The 21,273-nt window shown below is 45.4% G+C and overlaps 1 protein-coding gene across 5 annotated transcripts in view; it reads right to left on the minus strand.

Moving 5' to 3' along the window:
- Nucleotides 1–21,273, minus strand: part of TSNAX (translin associated factor X) — a 278,657-nt gene that overhangs the window by 200,687 nt on the left and 56,697 nt on the right. For all 5 annotated transcript variants that reach the window (XR_008891422.1, XM_056566931.1, XM_056566929.1 and 2 more), the window contains exon 3: nucleotides 3,244–3,358. Coding sequence is in view for 4 of the 5 variants with exons in the window: in XM_056566931.1 (XP_056422906.1) it covers nucleotides 3,244–3,358 (115 nt within the window). In the remaining variant the exon portion in view is untranslated. The remainder of the gene's footprint in view (nucleotides 1–3,243; nucleotides 3,359–21,273) is intronic.

Consider the following 21,273-nt stretch of genomic DNA (forward strand, 5'->3'; position numbering starts at 1 on the left):
AGTGGGCTGTACAAAATTTTTAATTTGCACAGCCCACTGTTCCAAAGATCTGTGAGACACCTGTGGGGTGTAAATTCTCACTGCACCCCTCATTACATTCCGTGAGGGGTGTAGTATCCGAAATGGGGTCACATGTGGGGTTTTGTTTTTTTTGCATTTGTCAAAACCGCTGTAACAATCAGCCACCCCTGTGCAAATCACCTCAAATGTACATGGTGCACTCTCCCTTCTGGGCCTTGTTGTGCGCCCCCAGAGCACTTTGCGCCCACATATGGGGTATCTCCGTAGTCGGAAGAAATTGCATTACAAATTTTGGGGGGCTTTTTTCCCCTTTAACTCTTGTCAAAATGAAAAGTATAGGGCAACACCAGCATGTTAGTGTAAAAAATGTATTTTTTTACACTAACATGCTGGTGTAGACCCCAACTTCACCTTTTCATAAGGGGTGAAAGGAGAAAAAGACCCCCAAAATTTGTTAGGCAATTTCTCCCGAGTACGGCGATACCCCATATGTGACCCTATACTGTTGCCTTGAAATACGACAGGGCTCCGAAGTGAGAGCGCTATGTGCATTTGAGGCCTGAATTAGGGATTTGCATAGGGGTGGACATAGGGGTATTCTACACCAGTGATTCCCAAACAGGGTGCCTCCAGTTATTGTTTTGCAACAGCTGGAGGCTCCATTTTGGAAAGAGTGGCGTACCAGACGTATTTAATTTTTATTGGGGAGGGGGGCTGTGTAGGGGTATGTGTATATGTAGTGTTTTTTACTTTTTATTTTATGTTGTGTTAGTGTAGTGTAGTGTTTTTAGGGTACAGTCACACGGGTGGGGGATTACAGCGAGTTTCCCGCTGCGAGTTTGAGCTGGCGCGCAAAATTAGCTGCATTGCAAACTTGCAGCCTGATACTCACTGTAAGCCTCCTGCCCATGTGAATGTACCCTGTACATTCACAGGGGGGGGGGGGGGGAACCTCCAGCTGTTGCAAAACTACAACTCCCAGCATGCACAGTCTATCAGTGCATGCTGGTAGTTATAGTTTTGTAACAACTGGAGGCATACGGGTTGGGAAACACTGAGTTAGGAAACAGACAATGTTTCCTAACCAGTGTGCCTCTAGCTGTTGCAAAACCACAACTCCCAAACATTCTCAGGCATGCTCGGAGTAGTAGTTCGGCAACATCTTTAGAGCCAGATGTTGCCGAACTACAACTCCCAGCATGCTTTTAGTTGTAGTTTTGCAACATCTGGAGGACTACAGTTTGCAGCCCACTAATACAGTGGTTCCCAATCTGTGTCCTTCCAGATGTTGCAAAACTACAACTCCCAGTATGCCAAAACTGTTCAGGCATGCTGGGAGTTGTAGTTCTGCAACATCTGAAGGGTCAGCATGCCTGGACAGTAAGGGCATGCTGAGGATGTGTAGTTTTGCAACATCTGGAAGGGCACAGTGGTCCCAAAACTGTGGACCTCCAGATGTTGCAAAACTGCAACTCCCAGCATGCCCAGACGCCAAAGGCTGTCTGGGCATGCTGGGAGTTGCAGTTTACAGGGTCCCAATACAGCAATGCATGTCGCTTTACAGCGATGTGCATTGCTGTAAAGGGCCCGACCGCGGCTGAAGATCCATTCACCTGTCACCGCCGCCGCCGTCTTCACGTCGGGATCCGGGTCTTCAGGGACGAGGTAAGTACCGGGGCCGGGCCCCAGCACTCCCCCGTCCCCCACCGCGTCCTCTGGTCTTCCTCCCGTCCTCTTCGGACTTCAAGGGGCTGGGCAGGGCGGGAGGAAGTAACCGACACCCCCCCCCCCCGCGATTGGACGTTTAACCGACGGATCGCAGGGAATAGGAGGAGGTGGCAGGCTTGCCACCTCACTCCTATTCTTTAGCATGGTCCTGGCTGTCTGTGTCTGGCAGCCGGGATCATGCAAAATTACCGGGTGGTCGGGTCACAGAGACCCGATCAGCCCGGTATCGCCGCAGATCGCAAGGGCGATTTCCCTAGCGATTTGCGGCGACTGCCGACATGGGGGGCCTACATGGCCCCCCTCGGCGTTTGCCCTGGATGGCATCCGGTTCCGATCTCTGCCCGGTGCGCAGCAGGGACCGGAAAACGCCAGGACGTACGGGGACATCCTGGGTCCTGAAAGCCCAGGGTGCGGGATTGTCCCCGTACATCCTGGGTCCTTAAGAGGTTAAAAACCTCTGTATCATATAATTATTCCTTCTCACATGATTCAGTAAGGCTCTATGCATGTTTCAGTAAAGCTCTATGCATGTTTCAGTAAGGCTCTATGCAGCATCCAGTGATGCTCTGTGCAGCTGTCAATCAAGCTCAGTGCAAAGAAGCACTTCCCGAGTTTGGTCTCCTGCCAGGCCAGGAGGAGACCAAACTCACTGTATTAATTGTGGGAGGGAACAGAACAGAGCCCCCTAGTGGCTGTTTTTTCTGTTACATTTTAAATATATTTATGTTAAGAGTTTTAAAAGCAAGTGAATGAAATAGTGTCTGCTAATTACACAAGGAACACTATATTAAAAGTTTTATTTGGTGGCAAGTACTCTTTAAGGTACTCTTTAAGTCACCTCCTTGCAACTTTTGCTGGGTGGAGAAACAGGGGGCCGCACACTAAAGGATCTGAGCCAGGCCGCGTTACACAGGGGCTAAGCTTACCACTTGAACCAGCCTCTACTCTCGTGTTTAACCTCATTGTTGGCTCCAGGGCGGCCCACTGTTTATCCTCCCAGTAGTGCTTAGATAATCACAAAATTTTGCGAACGGCTAAATCGAGATATCGCAATCCGCAATTATCGCAGAAATTGACCCTGTGAAATCAAGGCCCAGACTGTCACACTGCCCCTCGACCAATTACTGCCCAAGGCGGGACATCACCTTTGCTGAGGGGCAGTGTGGCACTCCGGGGCCTGACGTCCCAATATCTAAGAGCACAGTCGGTAACCAGAGTGGAACACTAGCTGCACCGCTGGAGGTAAGTAAAAGTTTTTTTTTCCCAGACATTTAAATGGGCATAGTTGTACACAAAAAAACCTCCTGCTGGATAACCTATTTAAGCAAGATGACCATTAAACAATGAAAGCTAAAAATGAAACAGGGGTTATTGATATCACGTGGGACTTTTTAAAGTAAACAAAAAATATCCTATACCCAAATGTATTTTTTTATGAAAGTGGGAAAGAAAATTATAAATATTAATAGTAATGCAAAAAATAAAATTGTATACCTTATAACTCTGTGTAAAAGAAAGATTGTTCTTTTGCTTTCAATTGTTATATCTCTGCCAAACTTTACAAGTCGCTCATATTTATCATGCTTTGCATCCAATTCATTCTGAAAAGCTGAAAGGAAAGGTTACATATTCATCACCAAACTGACAAGTACAGGTGAATTGCATTTTAAGCTCATTCAAATACTAATTTTATATTTATACACATTATATATATATATTTATTTATATATATTTATATATATATATATATATATATATATATATATATATATATATATATATATATATACACACACACACACACACACACACACACACACACACATTATCTATCTTAAACTGTCTTCACATCAGTGTTTGGAGCTCCATAACAGAGCTCCACTTGCTTATTCTATTAAATGGGTACTCCAGCCCTGAGACATCTTATCCCCTATCCACGAGGGGACCCCCACAATCTTGTATTCGCCACCCACCTATTTGATCTGTTTGACTTGCATAGCGGGGGTGACTTCACACGGGGGAGTTGTGACGTCACGATACTCCGGCCCCGTGGTCACCACCCAGCTGTTTGTGAGCTGGCACCGTGGCATGCAGCTCAAATAGGTGGGTGGCGAATACAAGCTTGCAGGGGTCCCCAGCGGCGGGACCCCCGCGGTGAGACATCTTATCCCCTATCCGTTGGATAGGGGATAAGATGTCTCAGGGCCGGTGTACCCCTTTAAATTAATGGGTCTTTAGCTGGGGGGGGGGGGAATTCATACATATCAAGTATTTGCTCTCCACTAAATTAATGAAAATAAATGGACATCTAACAGAACCCTGACTGAGCAAATTCAAAGTGAATGGTACCTGTTGGGAACCACTGATGTCCGGTGTAAAATTCTCAAAGAATTCCACCCCTGCCCCCCCCCCCATTGTGACGTCAGAGCTGGGTGTAGCATAAAGCAGAACACTCATCCCCCCCCAACCTGGCTCTGACAACACAGAACGGGGAGGGCCTGAGCAGGAGCCAGCTCCCTGCCTCCAATGCGCCCTGGCGGGGAATGGTAAACATTTTCTACCGGGCACATGGATGGAAATACTTAAGGCAAAAATGTAAGTGACACTTCTTTGTACAGCTATTCCCCCGCACTATAACCCAATATATTGGGTTTCGTGTGGATGAATTGCTGTCAGATCCTCTTTTACTTCCTTCCCTAATCAACTGTGAGTAGTATTGTTGAAACGTTGAAGTGTCAAGCAACCGCAGCAACTCGGCAGCCACAAGGTAGTAGACCACTTAATGTTAAAGTTCGGGGACGATGATTGCTAAGGCCCATAGGACATAAAAGTCGTCAATGTCCAGCTGACAGTGTCAGCAGAGCATTGGTGACTTTTTATGTCCTAAAACCTCCTCTGGCATTAAAATCAGCACGAAAACTGTACACCAGGAGATTCATAGCATGAGTTTCCATGGCCGAACCGCCACATGCAACCGTTACAAGAACAAGTACAAAACTAAGAATTAGTATATTTTAGAGAGAAAAAAATCTGTTTAGAGTCAGACGTCACATCATCATGTGGCAGAGAGGTCCATAGTCTCCCTGCTCTTACAGTGAGGAATACTGCTCTGTCATGATAGTGAGACCCTCTTTCCTCAAAACCTGTGGTTCCCAAACTTTTTTTTGCCCGAGTATACCTTGGCAGCCTATTTCCAAAAATTGTTCCACCCATATTAGCGACACGTTTGTAATATAGTTTCTGTTATTTTAAATTTATATGTTTTTGTTTTTTTCAATATCCTCTTAAAAAGCCCCCCTGATCCTCTTATCACCTACGTATGTAGTGACTCCACCAACAGAAAAGTAAGTGCAGCTCTGGAGTATAATACAGGAAATAACTCCAGATCAGTACAGGATAAGTAATGTAATGTATGTACACAATGAATCCACTGGCAGAATAGAGAGTACAGCTCTGGGGTATAATACAGGATATAACTATCAGTACAGGAAAATTAACCCCTTAAGGACTCAGGGTTTTTCCATTATTGCATTTTCATTTTTTCCCCCGTCACCTTCTAAAAATCATAACGCTTTCAATTCTGCACATAAAATTCCATATGATGGCTTATTTTTTGTGCCACCAATTCACTTTGCAGTGACAGTCATTTTACCAAAAACTCCACGGCGAAACGGAAAAAAAATTAATTGTGCGACAAAATTGAAGAAAACAATGGCATTTTTAAAAATTTGGGGGCTTCCGTTTCTACATAGAGCATTTTTCGGTAAAAATGACACCTTATCTTTATTCTGTAGGTACATACGGTTAAAATTATACCCTACTTATATAGGCTTGATTTTGTCGTACTTCTGAAAAAAATCATAACTACATGCAGGAAAATTTACACGTTAAAAATTCTCATCTTCTGACCCCTATAACTTTTTTCTTTTTCCGCGTACGGGCCAGTATGAGGGCTCATTTTTTGCGTAGTGTTCTGAAGTTTTTATGGGTACCATTTTTGTATTGATCAGACTTTTTGATCGCTTTTTATTCATTTTTTCATGATATAAAAAAGTTACCAAAAATACGCTATTTTGGACTTTGGAATTTTTTTGCGTGTACGCCATTGACCGTGCGGTTTAATTAAGGATATATTTTTATAATTCGGACATTTCCGTACGTGGCGATACCACGTTTATTTTTATTTACACAGTTTTTTCTTTCATGTAAAAGGGGGGTTATTCAAACTTTTATTAGGGAAGGGGTTAAATGAGCTTTATTAACCTTTTTTTTTTTAATTTTTTTTGCAGTGTTGTAGCTCCCATAAGGGGCTATAACACTGCACACACTGATCTTTTACACTGATCCTTGCAAAGCCATAGGTTTGCATGGATCAGTGTTATAGGCGGTTGATTGCTCAAGTCTGTATCTCAGGCTTGGAGCAATCAAACGCGACTGAGCAAGGTAAGGGAACCTCGGCTCGCGTCCAAGCTGATCGGGACATCGCAATTTTATCCCCATAGTCCCGATCAGCCTGACTGAGCTGCCGGGAACTTTCACTTTTATTTTAGACGCAGCGATCAACTTTGATCGCCGCGTCTAAAGGGTTAATAGCACGCGGCACAACGATCGGTGCCGCACACTATTAGCCCAGGGTCCCGGCTATCATTAGCCGCCAGGACCAACCTGGTATGACGCGAGGTCATGGCGTGACCACGTTTCAAATATTGGGACAGAGCATAGAGGGCGTACAGGTTAAAGGGGTACTCTAGTGGAAACTTTTTTTTAACCCCTTAACGACGCAGGACGTATATTTACGTCCTGCGCCGGCTCCCGCGATATGAAGCGGGATCGCGCCGCGATCCCGCATCATATCGCGTGGGTCTCGGCGCTAATCAACGGCCGGGACCCGCGGCTAATACCACACATCGCCGATCGCGGCGATGTGCGGTATTAACCCTTTAGAAGCGGCGGTCAAAGCTGACCGCCGCTTCTAAAGTGAAACTGAAAGTATCCCGGCTGCTCAGTCGGGCTGTTCGCGGTGAAATCGCGGCGTCCCGAACAGCTGATCGGACACCGGGAGGGCTCTTACCTGCCTCCTCGGTGTCCGATCGACGAATGACTGCTCCGTGCCTGAGATCCAGGCAGGAGCAGTCAAGCGCCGATAATGCTGATCACAGGCGTGTTAATACACGCCTGTGATCAGGATGAGAGATCAGTGTGTGCAGTGTTATAGGTCCCTATGGGACCTATAACACTGCAAAAAAAAAGTTAGAAAAAAGTGTTAATAAAGGTCATTTAACCCCTTCCCTAATAAAAGTTTGAATCACCCCCCTTTTCCCATAAAAAAAATAAAACAGTGTAAAAAATAAATAAAAATAAACACATGTGGTATCCCCGCGTGCGTAAATGTCCGAACTATAAAAATATATCATTAATTAAGCCGTACAGTCAATGGCGTACGCGCAAAAAAATTCCAAAGTCCAAAAAAGCGTATTTTGGTAACTTTTTATAACATTAAAAAATGAATAAAAAGTGATCAAAAAGTCAGATCAAAACAAAAATCATACCAATAAAAACTTCAGATCACGGCGCAAAAAATGAGTCCTCATACCGCCCCGTACGTGGAAAAATAAAAAAGTTATAGGGGTCAGAAGATGACATTTTTAAACGTATAAATTTTCCTGCATGTAGTTATGATTTTTTCCAGAAGTGCGACAAAATCAAACCTATATAAGTAGGGTATCATTTTAACCCCTTAAGGACTCAGGGTTTTTCCGTTTTTGCACTTTCGTTTTTTCCTCCTTATCTTTTAAAAATCATAACCCTTTCAATTTTCCACCTAAAAATCCATATTATGGCTTATTTTTTGCGTCGCCAATTCTACTTTGCAGTGACATTAGTCATTTTACCCAAAAATGCACGGCGAAACGGAAAAAAAAATCATTGTGCGACAAAATCGAAAAAAAAAACGCCATTTTGTAACTTTTGGGGGCTTCCGTTTCTACGCAATGCATATTTCGGTAAAAATTACACCTTATTATTCTGTAGGTCCATACAGTTAAAATGATACCCTACTTATATAGGTTTGATTGCGCCGTGATCTGAAGTTTTTATTGGTGTGATTTTTGTTTTGATCTGACTTTTTGATCACTTATTCATTTTTTAATGTTATAAAAACTTACCAAAATACGCTTTTTTGGACTTTGGAATTTTTTTGCGCGTACGCCATTGACCGTACGGCTTAATTAATGATATATTTTTATAGTTCGGACATTTACGCACGCGGCGATACCACATATGTTTATTTTTTTTTTTTTTTTTACACTGTTTTATTTTTTTTATGGGAAAAGGGGGTGATTCAAACTTTTATTAGGGAAGGGGTTAAATGACCTTTTTTAACACTTTTTTTTTGCAGTGTTATAGGTCCCATAGGGACCTATAACACTGCACACACTGATCTCTCATCCTGATCACAGGCGTGTATTAACACGCCTGTGATCAGCATTATCGGCGCTTGACTGCTCCTGCCTGGATCTCAGGCACGGAGCAGTCATTCGTCGATCGGACACCGAGGAGGCAGGTAAGAGCCCTCCCGGTGTCCGATCAGCTGTTCGGGACGCCGCGATTTCACCGCGGCGGTCCCGAACAGCCCGACTGAGCAGCCGGGATACTTTCAGTTTCACTTTAGAAGCGGCGGTCAGCTTTGACCGCCGCTTCTAAAGGGTTAATACCGCACATCGCCGCGATCGGCGATGTGTGGTATTAGCCGCGGGTCCCGGCCGTTGATTAGCGCCGGGACCCACGCGATATGATGCGGGATCGCGGCGCGATCCCGCTTCATATCGCGGGAGCCGGCGCAGGACGTAAATATACGTCCTGCGTCGTTAAGGGGTTAACCATATGGACCTACAGAATAATGATAAGGTGTAATTTTTACCGAAATATGCACTGCGTAGAAACGGAAGCCCACAAAAGTTACAAAATGGCGTTTTTTTTTTTCGATTTTGTCGCACAATGATTTTTTTTTCCGTTTCGCCGTGCATTTTTGGGTTAAATGACTAATGTCACTGCAAAGTAGAATTGGCGACGCAAAAAATAAGCCATAATATGGATTTTTAGGTGGAAAATTTAAAGGGTTATGATTTTTAAAAGGTAAGGAGGAAAAAACGAAAGTGCAAAAACGGAAAAACCCTGAGTCCTTAAGGGGTTAATGAACTGGTGCCAGAAAGATAAAACTGATTTTTAAATTACTTCTAGTAAAAAAAAATCTTAATCCTTCCAGTACTTGTTAGCTACTGTATGTTCCACAGGAAGTTTCTTTCTGGAATTATTTTCTGTCTGACCACAGTGCTCTCTGCTGACACCTCTGTTCATTTCAAGAACTGTCCAGAGAATGAAAGGTTTGCTATGGGGATTTGCTCCTACTCTGGATCCTGAAATGGACAGAGGTGTCAGCAGAGAGCACTGTGGTCAGACAGAAAATAATTTCAGAAAGAAATCAGACTTCCTCTGGAGCATAAAGCAGTTGATAAGTACTGGAAGGATTAAGATTGTTTAATAGAATTTACAAATCTGTTTAACTTTCTGTCACCAGTCCATTTGAAAAAAAAAAAATATAGTTTTCCACCAGAGTACCCCTTTAATGTAATGTATGTACACTAGGGCCCGGGAGCCTGTAACAACTTATGGTCCCCGGGTTGCAGAGTGTCTCCATGGGTATAAGGGAACAAGAAACAACTTGTGTAAGCTTCAGGAGGAGATATGGGAGGTAAAAACATTAATGGACGCTGCACCTAAGCGCCAGAGGGTCGAGCTGTCAGCCCGGAATAAACAACTGAAAACTGATATTAGGAATCTAGAGAGAAAAAACTTTTATTTTGGAGAACAGTGGGCCATTTAAACGAGAAACTATAAAATAAAGATTGCTTTGTAAAAATTGAGAAAGAGAAGAGAAGATAGATATGAGGGCTTCAGCCACAGGTGGAGGAAAAAGGAGACGTTGCGGAGGCCGATAATGTTGAGTTGAAGCCACCTGGGAGTCTGCAACATTCGACCCCTATACAGTGGGCTCCCTTTTGGGCAGCAATGTCATCTAGCTGTGGCTCTGGCGGTTCGGGAAATGAAAGCAGCACCAGTCACCAAGGAGGGGTGCTGATGGCCCAGATCAAGCTCCTGGAGTCCCCAGGACACCTCCAGGGCTTCACATTTGGAGATGAATTACCAGAGGAGGCACCTGGGGAAAGAGAAAGAAAAAGATAAAGAAGACCAAGCTCCAGGAGAAAGGGTGATTGTTAAGGGCGAATAAAGGAGTAAATGTGGGGGAAAAAGTGTATGGTAAAAAAAAAAGTCAGTCTGGGGCTTTAAATGGTGCTTTGGGCTGTTGCAGGGGTAGTATGGGGGGCACATCAGCTAAAATGAGTAATAATGGTTTATGCATGGATTATGCGGAGGTGGGTGGTGAAGAGGCAAAGATTAGTGGTAGGGGAGTAGGGCCTGGTTCAGTTGCGGCACTGGTACACGTGTTTCTATGGAGAGTTATTTCCAGCAACGTCTCCTGGATGCCTTAAAAAGAGGGGAGAGGTCAATAAATATGGAGGGTAGGGAGGTTGATCTATCCTTTGGAATAGAGAGGTATGGTCTTAGCCTTCTGAGAGGAAAGAGGGAGGGAAACTGAGTGGTTCCTCCCAACAGCCGGGCCAGGTGGTCTCTGAAGGAATGTGGTCCGACTGAGGTGGAGAGGCAGTTATACATGTCCTCCAAGATCTAAAGTTGTTGAGTTACGCTTTAAGGCATTTGACATCTATGCCTTGACACATCCTTATGGTACCCCTGAGTTCAATATCAGCTTTGTTCAGCCAGAGGGACTTGAGCTCTTCTGGTCGAATTATGAGCTGGTGAAGAGCGAGCCCTGCTAACAAGACTACCATTCAGCCGCTGTCTCGCCAAAACAACGTCAAAAGGGTGGCCGTTTTAACCTGTAATGAATCACTCTCTTTTATTGACATCATAGTGTCGCTAGGTCTGTATGGAGAGGTGGTGGAGGTCCCAAAAAATAACAGGAATGCACATGGTCTCTGTTCAGGGGCCTGGACGTTTATGGACAAGCTAAGACGTTCAGGAAACAGCGTTACCAATAAACCATCTGCGAACTTCCTCGGAAGGGATCGTATCCAGATCTTCTACTAGGTTAAGCCTAAGCTTTGTCACAGATGTGGTGACCACACATTTTAGTGCCAGTTGCACTGTGCAGAAGTGCACTCTGTGTGGGGGTGTAGGCCATCTCGCTGCATCTTGTGCAGAGATTAGGTGTCACCAGTGTGGTGATTTAGGTCACCCATTCAGTCGCTGCCCTCATTCTTTTGTCAACATGGTTGTTGCCCCAGTGAGAGTAAGCCATGAGATGAATTCTGCTGGGTGGATGGCTAGTGGGGATAAATGGGTGCAGGGGCCAGGGAACAAAGGTAAGCAGACGATGCCTACTTAACTGTGGTGTCTCGATGCGCCAAAGGAATAGGGAGTCACAGGAGCGTCAAACAACTGGGGTGACTTAAAATTTTGAGGGAACCGATGTGGACAGTGGGAGATGGGCAGAATAAAAGCAGGGTACTAGGCTGAATAAGAAAAAAAGTAGAGTTGAGATCTTCTCTCACCTGCCAGATGCCAAAGAAAGGTAAAACTAACCTCCCTCTGAATAGTCTCTCAAACCGTTTCCGAACCCTTCACAACATTTCCTCTTCGGAGAAGGCTGGTGGTGAGGTTCCGGATGTTGCGGTGGGGCTTACAGGAGATGGTGAGTCCTCTCTCCTTGGGAAACCAATGTTTATAGCAGGGGGGACTGGCCCAGAATCAGGGGACGAGGAAAATGTAAATAAAGGTAAAATGAACACATCTATTTCATTAAAAAGGAGTAAACCATCATCTGATGAGAAGAGTAGTGGGAATGGGAAAGAAAGTTGGTAAAAGAAAGTTGTCTAATTTAAATCACCCTTGATGGCGCTCTTTCTGTTGATTATGGCATCCATTAGTGTTGTCAGCATAAAGTCAGATACAGGTGGATTTGCAGCTTTAGACTTCTTTGCACATATTAATGCTGATATTTTATTTTTGCAGTAGACCAGGCTAACATCCAGGCTGTCATCTATATGACAGACATGGCCGCCTACTGGTCTCCTGTGGCTTAGCCTTATAGCGGAGTGGCTGACCTCTTTATGGCAGCAGTAGAACGCCAATGGATTATTGAGTAATAAATGGGGAGGTGCCTTATTTTAGATGTCCTCATTAAGGGACAAGAACTTTGCCTTACTAACATCTATGGCCCACAGTCTATAAGGGACCAAAAGTGTCTCTTTATGAGAATGAAGCCTTATCTTTTACAAGTCTGCAGGTGATCTTTGGGAGGGGACTTTAATGCTGTCACGAGGCCCCAAGACAGGGGAGGTTCCAGAGACAAGCTGACTTATGAGTCGCCCTGAGGCTCACCTGGTGGATGTCCACATCCGGCACATCCCACGAGGGATTCACCTATCATTATGGTAGTTGTAGGTCCAGAATAGTTCAGTAGTGCCTGTTGTTGAGGTGGAGTTCTCCGATCACTTTAATTTTGTTTCCTCTGAATGTTACAGAGGCCCCCTGGATGGGCAGAGGGCAATGGGCTCAATTTGTCTCTCTTAGAAGAAGCAGAGATAAGACCGTCCTTAGAGGATTTTCTTCAGAGCCAGGTACAATTGCTGGGCCTTTGTAGCAGTAAGTTAGAGTGGTGGGAGATGTTAAGAAACGGTTTCCAGATTCTTACGACAGCTCCTTGTACCTCGACGGTAGGTAGTCGTGATTATATCTCCAGAGTGAAGTCCTGGCTGATAAAGTGCCAGTATCTTTGGTTTTTAGAGAGATTACTGCTCACCTGACCCTAACAGAAAATGCAAGATGTCAGTGAATAGTAAAGTTGTCTCAGGACTGATTGATAGTGGATAGGGATCCCTGAAAAGGTCCAGATCAGGGATCCTGGGATCCTGGAAATCGTCAGATCCTTTTATTCGCACCTCTTGGGAAGGAAGGATCGAGATAGGCTTTCAGGGCTGAAACCATCCCCGAACCAGAAGTAGACCCCTCTTGATGTTTTCACAGCTCTTGCCCTCAAGAAGTGACCGGGTCCAGATGGCTTAACATTTGAATTTTAGAAGACCTTCAACTCCGTAAGGACCTATGACGTACCGATACGTCATGAGTCCACTCCCGTTCTATAACGCGGCGTGGACCTGCGTCATATCGGGTCGGGCCCGGCGTCTAACAACATATGTGGTATCGCCGTGTGTGGAAATGTCCGAATTACAAGAATATATCGTTAATTAAACTGCACAGTCAATGGCGTATGCGCAAAAAAGTTCCAAAGTCCAAAATAGTGCATTTTTGGTCACTTTTTATATCATGAAAAAATTAATAAAAATCAATAAGTCCTATCAATACAAAAATAGAAAAACTTAGAAAAAATAGAAAAACTTCAGACCATGGTGCAAAAAATGAGCCCTCATACCGCCCCATGTGCAGAAAAATAAAAAAACTTATAGGGGTCAGAAGATGACAATTTTAAACGTATAAATTTTGCTGCATGTAGTTATGATTTTTCCCAGAAGTACGACAAAATCAAACCTACATAAGAAGGGCATCATTTTTATCGTATAGACCTACAGAATAAAGAGAAGGTGTCATTTTTACCGAAAAAGTACTGTGTAGAAAACAAAAATTGCTTTTTTTTTCTCACAATGATTTTTTTTTCCGTTTCGCCGTAGATATTAGGGTAAAATGACTGATGTAATTACAAAGTAGAATTGGTGGCGCAAAAAATAAGCCATTATATGGATTTTAAGGTGCAAAATTGAAAGAGTTATGATTTTTTTAAAGTTAAGAAGAAAAAAACGAAAATGCAAAAACTGAAAAACCCCAGGTCCTTAAGAGGTTAAAGGAAACTGGTTTCCCTCTTGACCAAGGTATTTAATGAATGTCTTTCCTATGGCCTGACCCGCATTGAGAATTGGCATCCCATAGTGCAGACAGAAATATTCTAGCAAAAGTGCTGTTTAATCGGCTGGTTTGCACCCTGGTTCCTTTTGGGGGCTCAGCATTGCTCTGTTCCAGGTTGGAGTACATTTAGTGCTGTGCTGTGCTCAGTATCCGAGAGGCTGTGTAGCAGGGTAGGGCGGGCCATTGGTACCTGCTGTCCTTGGATCAGACAAAAGTGTTTAATTGGGTTACCCACGAGTACCTCTGGTCTGTTCGTCTGGCTTAAGATCTAGTATGTAGGGGCACAGAGTTTCCCACTTGTGAAGGGTTGAATTTTTGAGGTTGGGACTGGTGTCCGTCAGGGTTGTCCTTTGAGTCTATTGCTGTACGTTTTTGCAATAAATCCTTTTCTTATGAGTATTTACTGTGGAAAGTTGGCGGGGGCGAGAATGGACCTGGCGGTGCCTGATACCACTCTGAGGGTCATAGCATATGCTGATGATGTCACCGTATTTATCGCCGCAAGAGGAAGGCCAATGGGTGATGTCTGAGGTGGACCGCTACTCACGGACATCCAAGTCCAAGATCAACAGGGAAAAGTGCGATAGTCTCTAGCTGGGAGGGAGAGATCCTGGTTTTGATCTCCCAGACGCCCTTCCAGAGCCCCAGGAATCTGCAAACAAAACTGGCACAGCAGGCTTAAGATCATTGGTCAGAAGGTGGATCAGTGGAAGGGTTGGTCTTTGACCCTCCGGGAAAGGGTTAAAGGGGTTCTCCGGTGCTTAGACATCTTATCCCCTATCCGCCGGTGGGGACCCCAGGGATCTTGCACTCGGCACCCCGTTTGTAATCAGTCCCCGGAGCGAACACCGACGACCACAAGGCCGGCGGCGTGTGACGTCATGCCTCCGCCCCCGAGAGATGTCATGCTCCGCCCCTCAATGCAAGCCTACGGGAGGGGGCGTGACAGCTATCCCCTCCTGTAGGCTTGCATTGAGGGGCAAAGCGTGATGTCACATGGGGGCGGAGGGGTGACGACACACGCCGCCAGCCTTGTGGTCGTCTGTAATCAGACCCGGAGCGAACACGCTCCGGGAACTGATTACAAACGGGGTGCCGCGTGCAAGATCCCTGGGGTCCCCAGCGGCGGAACTCCCGCGATCAGGCATCTTATCCCCTATCCTTTGGATAGGGGATAAGATGTCTAAGCACCGGAGAATCCCTTTAACCTGATTAAAAAACATTGCTGCTTCCTTTGCTGATATATCTGGGCAGTGTATGCGTATTGCCGGAAACCTCTCTGGACCTGGGTCTACAGTGTGTTTTTCCAAATGTTATGGGGGAATAGACTGAACCTAGTGAAAAAGGAGGCGGTTACTTACCGAACCAGGAGACAAGGGGAGTTGTGTATGGTCAACCCCGTGGTATTCTTAATTTCATACATTAAAAATTGTGTGTGTTAAAATCTCACTGAATCCGACTGGTCTATTATACACTGGATCACAGGACCGCTATACACGTTAAGACGTAGCTAAGATGTGAGACTGCAGTTCTCACATTATTATTGGGATAAAGCATGCTGTTTAAAATATGTGACTAAGCCCCCCTCAACATGTTTCGCCACATGTCATGAGGCAACTTAAAAAACGCAGTGCAGAGAGTTATGAAACCTCCATAGTGACATCACTGTGCGGATGGGTGTGCTAAGAGACCAATCATATTGTTACACATCTTGTAGACCAATTCTGTTCTTAGGTGTAAATGATGGGCTTTCTTGTAAGGACTTAAGCAACTAGAGTCTCATCCAATCAGGGAACTGATCCGACCCTAGAATGAGGGATGGACTGGCAAACCCCCCTCCCCTCCGATGCCCCCTGTGTCATTATATTCACCCCCTCCCCTCCGATGCTCCTGCGTCATTATATTCCCCCCTCTCCTCTGATGCCCCGTGTGTCATTATATTCCCCCCTCCCCTCCGTGCCCCCTGCGTCATTATATTCCCCCCCCCGTCATTATATTCCCCCCTCCCCTCCGATGCCCCCTGCGTCATTATATTCCCCCCTCCCCTCCGATGCCCCCTGCGTCATTATATTCCCCCCCCCACTCCCCTCCGATGCCCCCTGCGTCATTATATTCCCCCCCTCCGATGCCCCCTGCGTCATTATATTCCCCCCTCCGCTCCGATGCCCCCTGCGTCATTATATTCCCCCCCTCCCCTCCGATGCCCCCTGCGTCATTATATTCCCCCCCTCCCCTCCGATGCCCCCTGCGTCATTATATTCCCCCCCCCCTCTGATGCCCCTCGTGTCATTATATTTCAGCCCAACTCCCTCCCTTCTCCTGTACAACATTATTTACTAAACCTCACCTCCTCTCTGATCCCCTGCTACCTGTCCGCCCCCATGTTCGCTCTGGCAGGCTCAGGAGCTCGGCGGTCACTGCCATTACTGGACCGCATGACGTCATCGCACGCGCCTACCCCGGGACGCTGTCGTCCTGCATGGCCCGCTATAGGCTGCAGCGCACAGCTGCAGTCTATAGGAGTTTAGTTACAGGGCAAAACTGATTGCCCCGTTATATGTGAATTCTTTAGGCATTTAGCCCTGCTTGCCCGAAGCAGGACTTAATGCCTGAAGAATCCACCTGCCCAGCACCCGGAACTGCATGTCCCGGGCATCGGGCGATACTATTTCCACATCCCTGGATGCGTTTTTAACGATATTAGAACTTTCTTCCCAAATTTCCCTCCTTTTCCCATTCCTTCTTACTTAAGTGCCTCAAGCCTTGATTTTTAACCTCCAACATAATTTTATACATCTTAGAAATTATTTTTTTATTCATGCCTTCCCTTAAAACCCTTATCTCACACTAGTGAATTATTAATCCCTCTTGCTTATCTATTTTTATCACTGCTTCCCTTGTGTACATCTGAATAAGGACATCATATTATTTGGAATTTTATATTGCGCACTCAGGTCCTTAAAGGATCTAAGCTTCCCACCCTCAAAAAATTGTGCAACATATTTTAAAATCTCCACTCTTCTTCCTCCAACTCTTTAAATTTCATATTAAATAATCTCGCGCATTCTAGTGAACCTTCCACCTTCATAACTTTTCATTTGTGCCCAAACTCTGCCCGCCATCTCTGCTATGGTCTCCTTACCATTCCATTTTGATTCTAAGAATCCTCCCATATCATCACAAATATCCTTTTTTCTATTATCATATTCACAAAGGAATCCATTTCCTTCCATTTTTTTACGTAACTTAATTGCCCTTCTATATAATACAATCTGAAATCTGGGATAGCTAGTCCTCCTTTTTTCAACTCCTTAACCCCTTAAGGACCCAACCCATTTTCACCTTAAAGGGGTATTCCAGCAAAAAACTTTTTTTTATATATCAACTGGCTCCAGAAAGTTAAACAGATTTGTAAATTACAGTAAATGAAGAAAAAAGATGTCCTGCACTCACCGCTTCAGTCCAGGTAATCCTGCTCCCATCTCGGGTCACGACTCGAACACGGAGGACATGGGTAGTGGAGCGCTCAGAGGCGACTGCCGGCGGTTTCACGCATAGGAATGCGCTTCATCCGGCCTCGATGAAGCGCATTCCTATGCGTGAAACCGCCGGCAGTCGCCTCTGAGCGCTCCACTACCCATGTCCTCCGTGTTCGAGTCGTGACCCGAGATGGGAGCAGGATTACCTGGACTGAAGCGGTGAGTGCAGGACACCTTTTTTCTTCATTTACTGCTATTTGGTGACTACGGTCTTTATTGTCCTAGCACCTCCGTTGCCAGGGTGGATTTCCAGACTAGCGGGACGCCGTCTCCATCTCGTGGTCTTAGGAGGCCTAAGGTATCGGTGCCACTGTTTCTTTTTTACTTTTAGATTTGTAAATTACTTCTATTAAAAAATCTTAATCCTTTCAGCTTCTGAAGTTAAGGTTGTTCTATTCTAAGTGCTAGCTGATGACACCTGTCTCGGGAAACGCCCAGTTCAGAAGAGGTTTGCTACGGGGATTTGCTTCTAAACTGGGCGTTTCCCGAGACAGGTGTTATCAGAGAGAACTTAGACAGAAAAGAACAACCTTAACTTCAGAAGCTAATAAGTACTGAAAGGATTATTATTTTTTAATAGAAATAATTTACAAATCTGTTTAACTTTCTGGAGCCAGTTGATATAGAAAAAAAAGTTTTTTCCTGGAATACCCATTTAACCCCTTAAGGACCCTTGACGTACGTGTAAGTCATGACACCCTGGTACTTAAGGACCCATGACGTACGACAATTCCGGCCCCCGCCACGCACCGGGTGGTGATCGGACCGGGATGCCTGCTGAAATCATTCAGCAGGCATCCCGTGCAAAGACACCACACCCCCCCCCCCCCCCCATGTCGGCGATCGCGGGAAATCGCAAGTGAATTCACACTTGCGATTTGCGCGATTACGGGTCATTACGGGTCTATGGTGACCCGGAATAGAAGGTGGATCGCGGGTGTCAATGACATCCACAACCCCCCTGAAGAGATAGGAGTGAGGTGGCAGGGGTGCCACCCCTCCTACTGGTGGTCTAGACGCGACCACCAATAGCAGATCGGGGGCAGGGGGGGTTTATTTTCGTTTTCCCCGTCCTGCCCAACCACAATAGGCGGGGCAGGACGGGGAAACCCGACAGGGACCGGCGCCGAAGCTCCACTGACGGATACGGAGGCAGCGGGCGACTGAGATCGGCAGCGGGCGACTGAGATCGGCGGGCGGCGACGTCGTGCGGCTGGATCCTACGGAAGCCGGTGAGTTGCCTAGCGACATCTGGAGGGTATAGTCTGAGACCACTAGATAGTGGTCTTTAACTGTAGCCCTCCAGATGTTGCAAAACTACAACTCCCAGCATGCCCAGACAGCTGTTTGGACATGCTGGAATATGTAGTTTTGCTACAGCTGGAGGGCTACAGTTTGAGACCACTATCTAGATCTTGCAAAACTACAACTCCTAGCATGCCCAAACAGCTGTTTGCTGTCCGGGCATGCTGGGCTTTGTAGTTTTGCAACAGCTGGAGGACCACAGTTTGGAGATCACTTTGCATTGGTCTCTAAAACTGTAGCCCTCCAGATGTTGCAAAACTGCAAATCCCAGAATGCCCAAACAGCTGTCTCTGCATGCTGGGAGTTGTAGTTGCGTACCTCAAGCTGTTGAATAACTACATCTCCCAGCATGCCCTTTGGTGATCAGTACATGCTGGGAGTTGTAGTTTTGCAACAGCTGGAGGCACACTGGTTGGAAAATACTGAGTTAGATAACAGAACCTAACTGAAGGTTTTCCAACCAGTGTGCCTCCAGCTGTTGCAAAACTACAACTCCCAGCATGCACGGTCTGTCAGTACATGCTGGGAGTTGTAGTTTTGAAACAGCTGGAGGTTTGCTCCCCCATGTGAAAGTACAGGGTACATTCACACAGGCAGGTTTACAGTAAGTTTCTTGCTTCAAGTTTGGTCTGCGGCAAATTTTTTGCCGCAGCGCAAACTCCTAGCGGGAAACTTACTGTAACCCACCAGTGCGAATGTACCCTAAAAACACTACACTACACTAACACATAATAAAGAGTAAAACCCTACATACACACCCCCTTACAATGCCCCCCCCCCCCCCCAGCCACTCACTGTCCAGGCATGCTGGGAGTTTAGCAACAGCTGGAGGCACCCTGTTTGGGAATCACTGGTGTAGAATAGCCCTATGTCCACCCCTATGCAATCCCTAATTAAGTCCTCAAATGCGCATGGCGCTCTCTCACTTCGTATTTCAAGGAAACAGGTTAGGGCCACATATGGGGTATCTCCGTACTCGGGAGAAATTGCACTTCAAATTTTGGGGGGTCTTTTTCTCCTTTTACCCCTAATGAAAAGGAAAAGTTGGGGGCTACACCAGCTTGTTAGTGTAAAAAAATAAAAAAAAATGTACACTAACAACATGCTGGTGTTACCCCTTACTTTTTATTTTCAGAAGCGTTAAAAGGAAAAAAAGACCCCCAAAATTTGTAACACAATTTTTTCCTGAAAACAGAAATACCCCATATGTGGGCGTAAAATGCTCTGCGGGCGCACAGCAAGGCTCAGGAGAGAGAGCGCACATTTGAGGCCTAAATTGGTGATTTGCACAGGGGTGGCTGATTTTACAGCGGTTCTGAAATAAACTACAAAAAATAAACTACAAAAAATAAACTACAAAAAATAAACTACAAAAAATAAACTACTTTTGGAAACTACACCCCGCTGGCGAACTACAATGCTCAGAAGGGAAGGAGCGCCATTGGGATTTTGAAGAGAAGTTTACAAAGCCCCCATAGTGCCAGAACAATGGACCCCTCCCACATTTGACCCCATTTTGGAAACTACACCCCTCACGTAATGTTATAAGGGGTACAGTGAGCATTTACGCCCCACAGGTGTCTGACAGATTTTTGGAACAGTGGTCCGTGAAAATGAAAAATGTAATTTTTCATTTGCTCAGCCCACTGTTCCAAAAATCTGTCAAACGCCAGTAGAGTGTAAATACTCACTGCACCTCTTATTAAATTATGTGAGGGGTGATGCTTCCAAAATGGGGTCACGTGTGGGGGGGTCCACTGTTCTGGCACCACATGGGCTTTGTAAACGCACTTGGCCCCCGACTTCCATTCCAAACAAATTCCCTTTCCAAAAGCTCAATGGCGCTCCTCCTCTTCTGAGCACTGTAGTGCACCAGCAGAGCACTAGATGTCCACACATTGGGTATTTCCATACTCAGAAGAATGGGGTTACAAATTTTGGGAGTCATTTTCTCCTATTACCCCTTATATTTCAACAAAAAGTTGTGAAATACCTGTGAGGTGTTAAGGCTCACTGTACCCCTTGTTACATTCCTTGAGGGGTGTAGTTTCCAAAATATTATGCCATGTGTTTTTTTTGCTGTTCTGGCACCATAGGGGCTTCCTAATTGCGACATGCCCCCAAAAACCATTTCAGCAAAATTTGCTTTCAAAAAGCCAAATGTGACTCCTTCTCTTCTGAGCATTATAGTTCGCCCGCAGAGCATTTTACATCCTAACATGGGGTATTTCCATACTCAGAAGAGATGTGGTTACAAATTTGGGGGGGAAATTTTCTCCCATTACCCTTTATAAAAATGGCAAATTTGGGGAAAAAACTGCACTTTAGTGAAAAAAAAATTATTTTCATTTACACATCCGACTTTAACGAAAAGTCATCGAACACCTGTGGGGTGTTAAGGCTCACTGGACCCCTTGTTACGTGCCTTGAGGGGTGTAGTTTCCAAAATGAAATGCCATGTGGGGGGTTTTCTGCTGTTCTGGAACGATAGGGGCTTCCTAAATGTGAAATGCCCCCCAAAAACCATTTCAGAAAAACTCACTCTCCAAAATCCCATTGTCGCTCCTTCCCTTCAGAGCCCTCTACTGTGCCCGCCGAACACTTGACATACACATGAGGCATTTCCTTACTCGAAAGAAATTGGGTTACAAATTTTGAGAGGATGTCTCCTTTTACCTCT

This window comes from Hyla sarda, chromosome 3 (assembly GCF_029499605.1).
Source record: "Hyla sarda isolate aHylSar1 chromosome 3, aHylSar1.hap1, whole genome shotgun sequence".
Lineage (NCBI taxonomy): Eukaryota > Metazoa > Chordata > Amphibia > Anura > Hylidae > Hyla > Hyla sarda.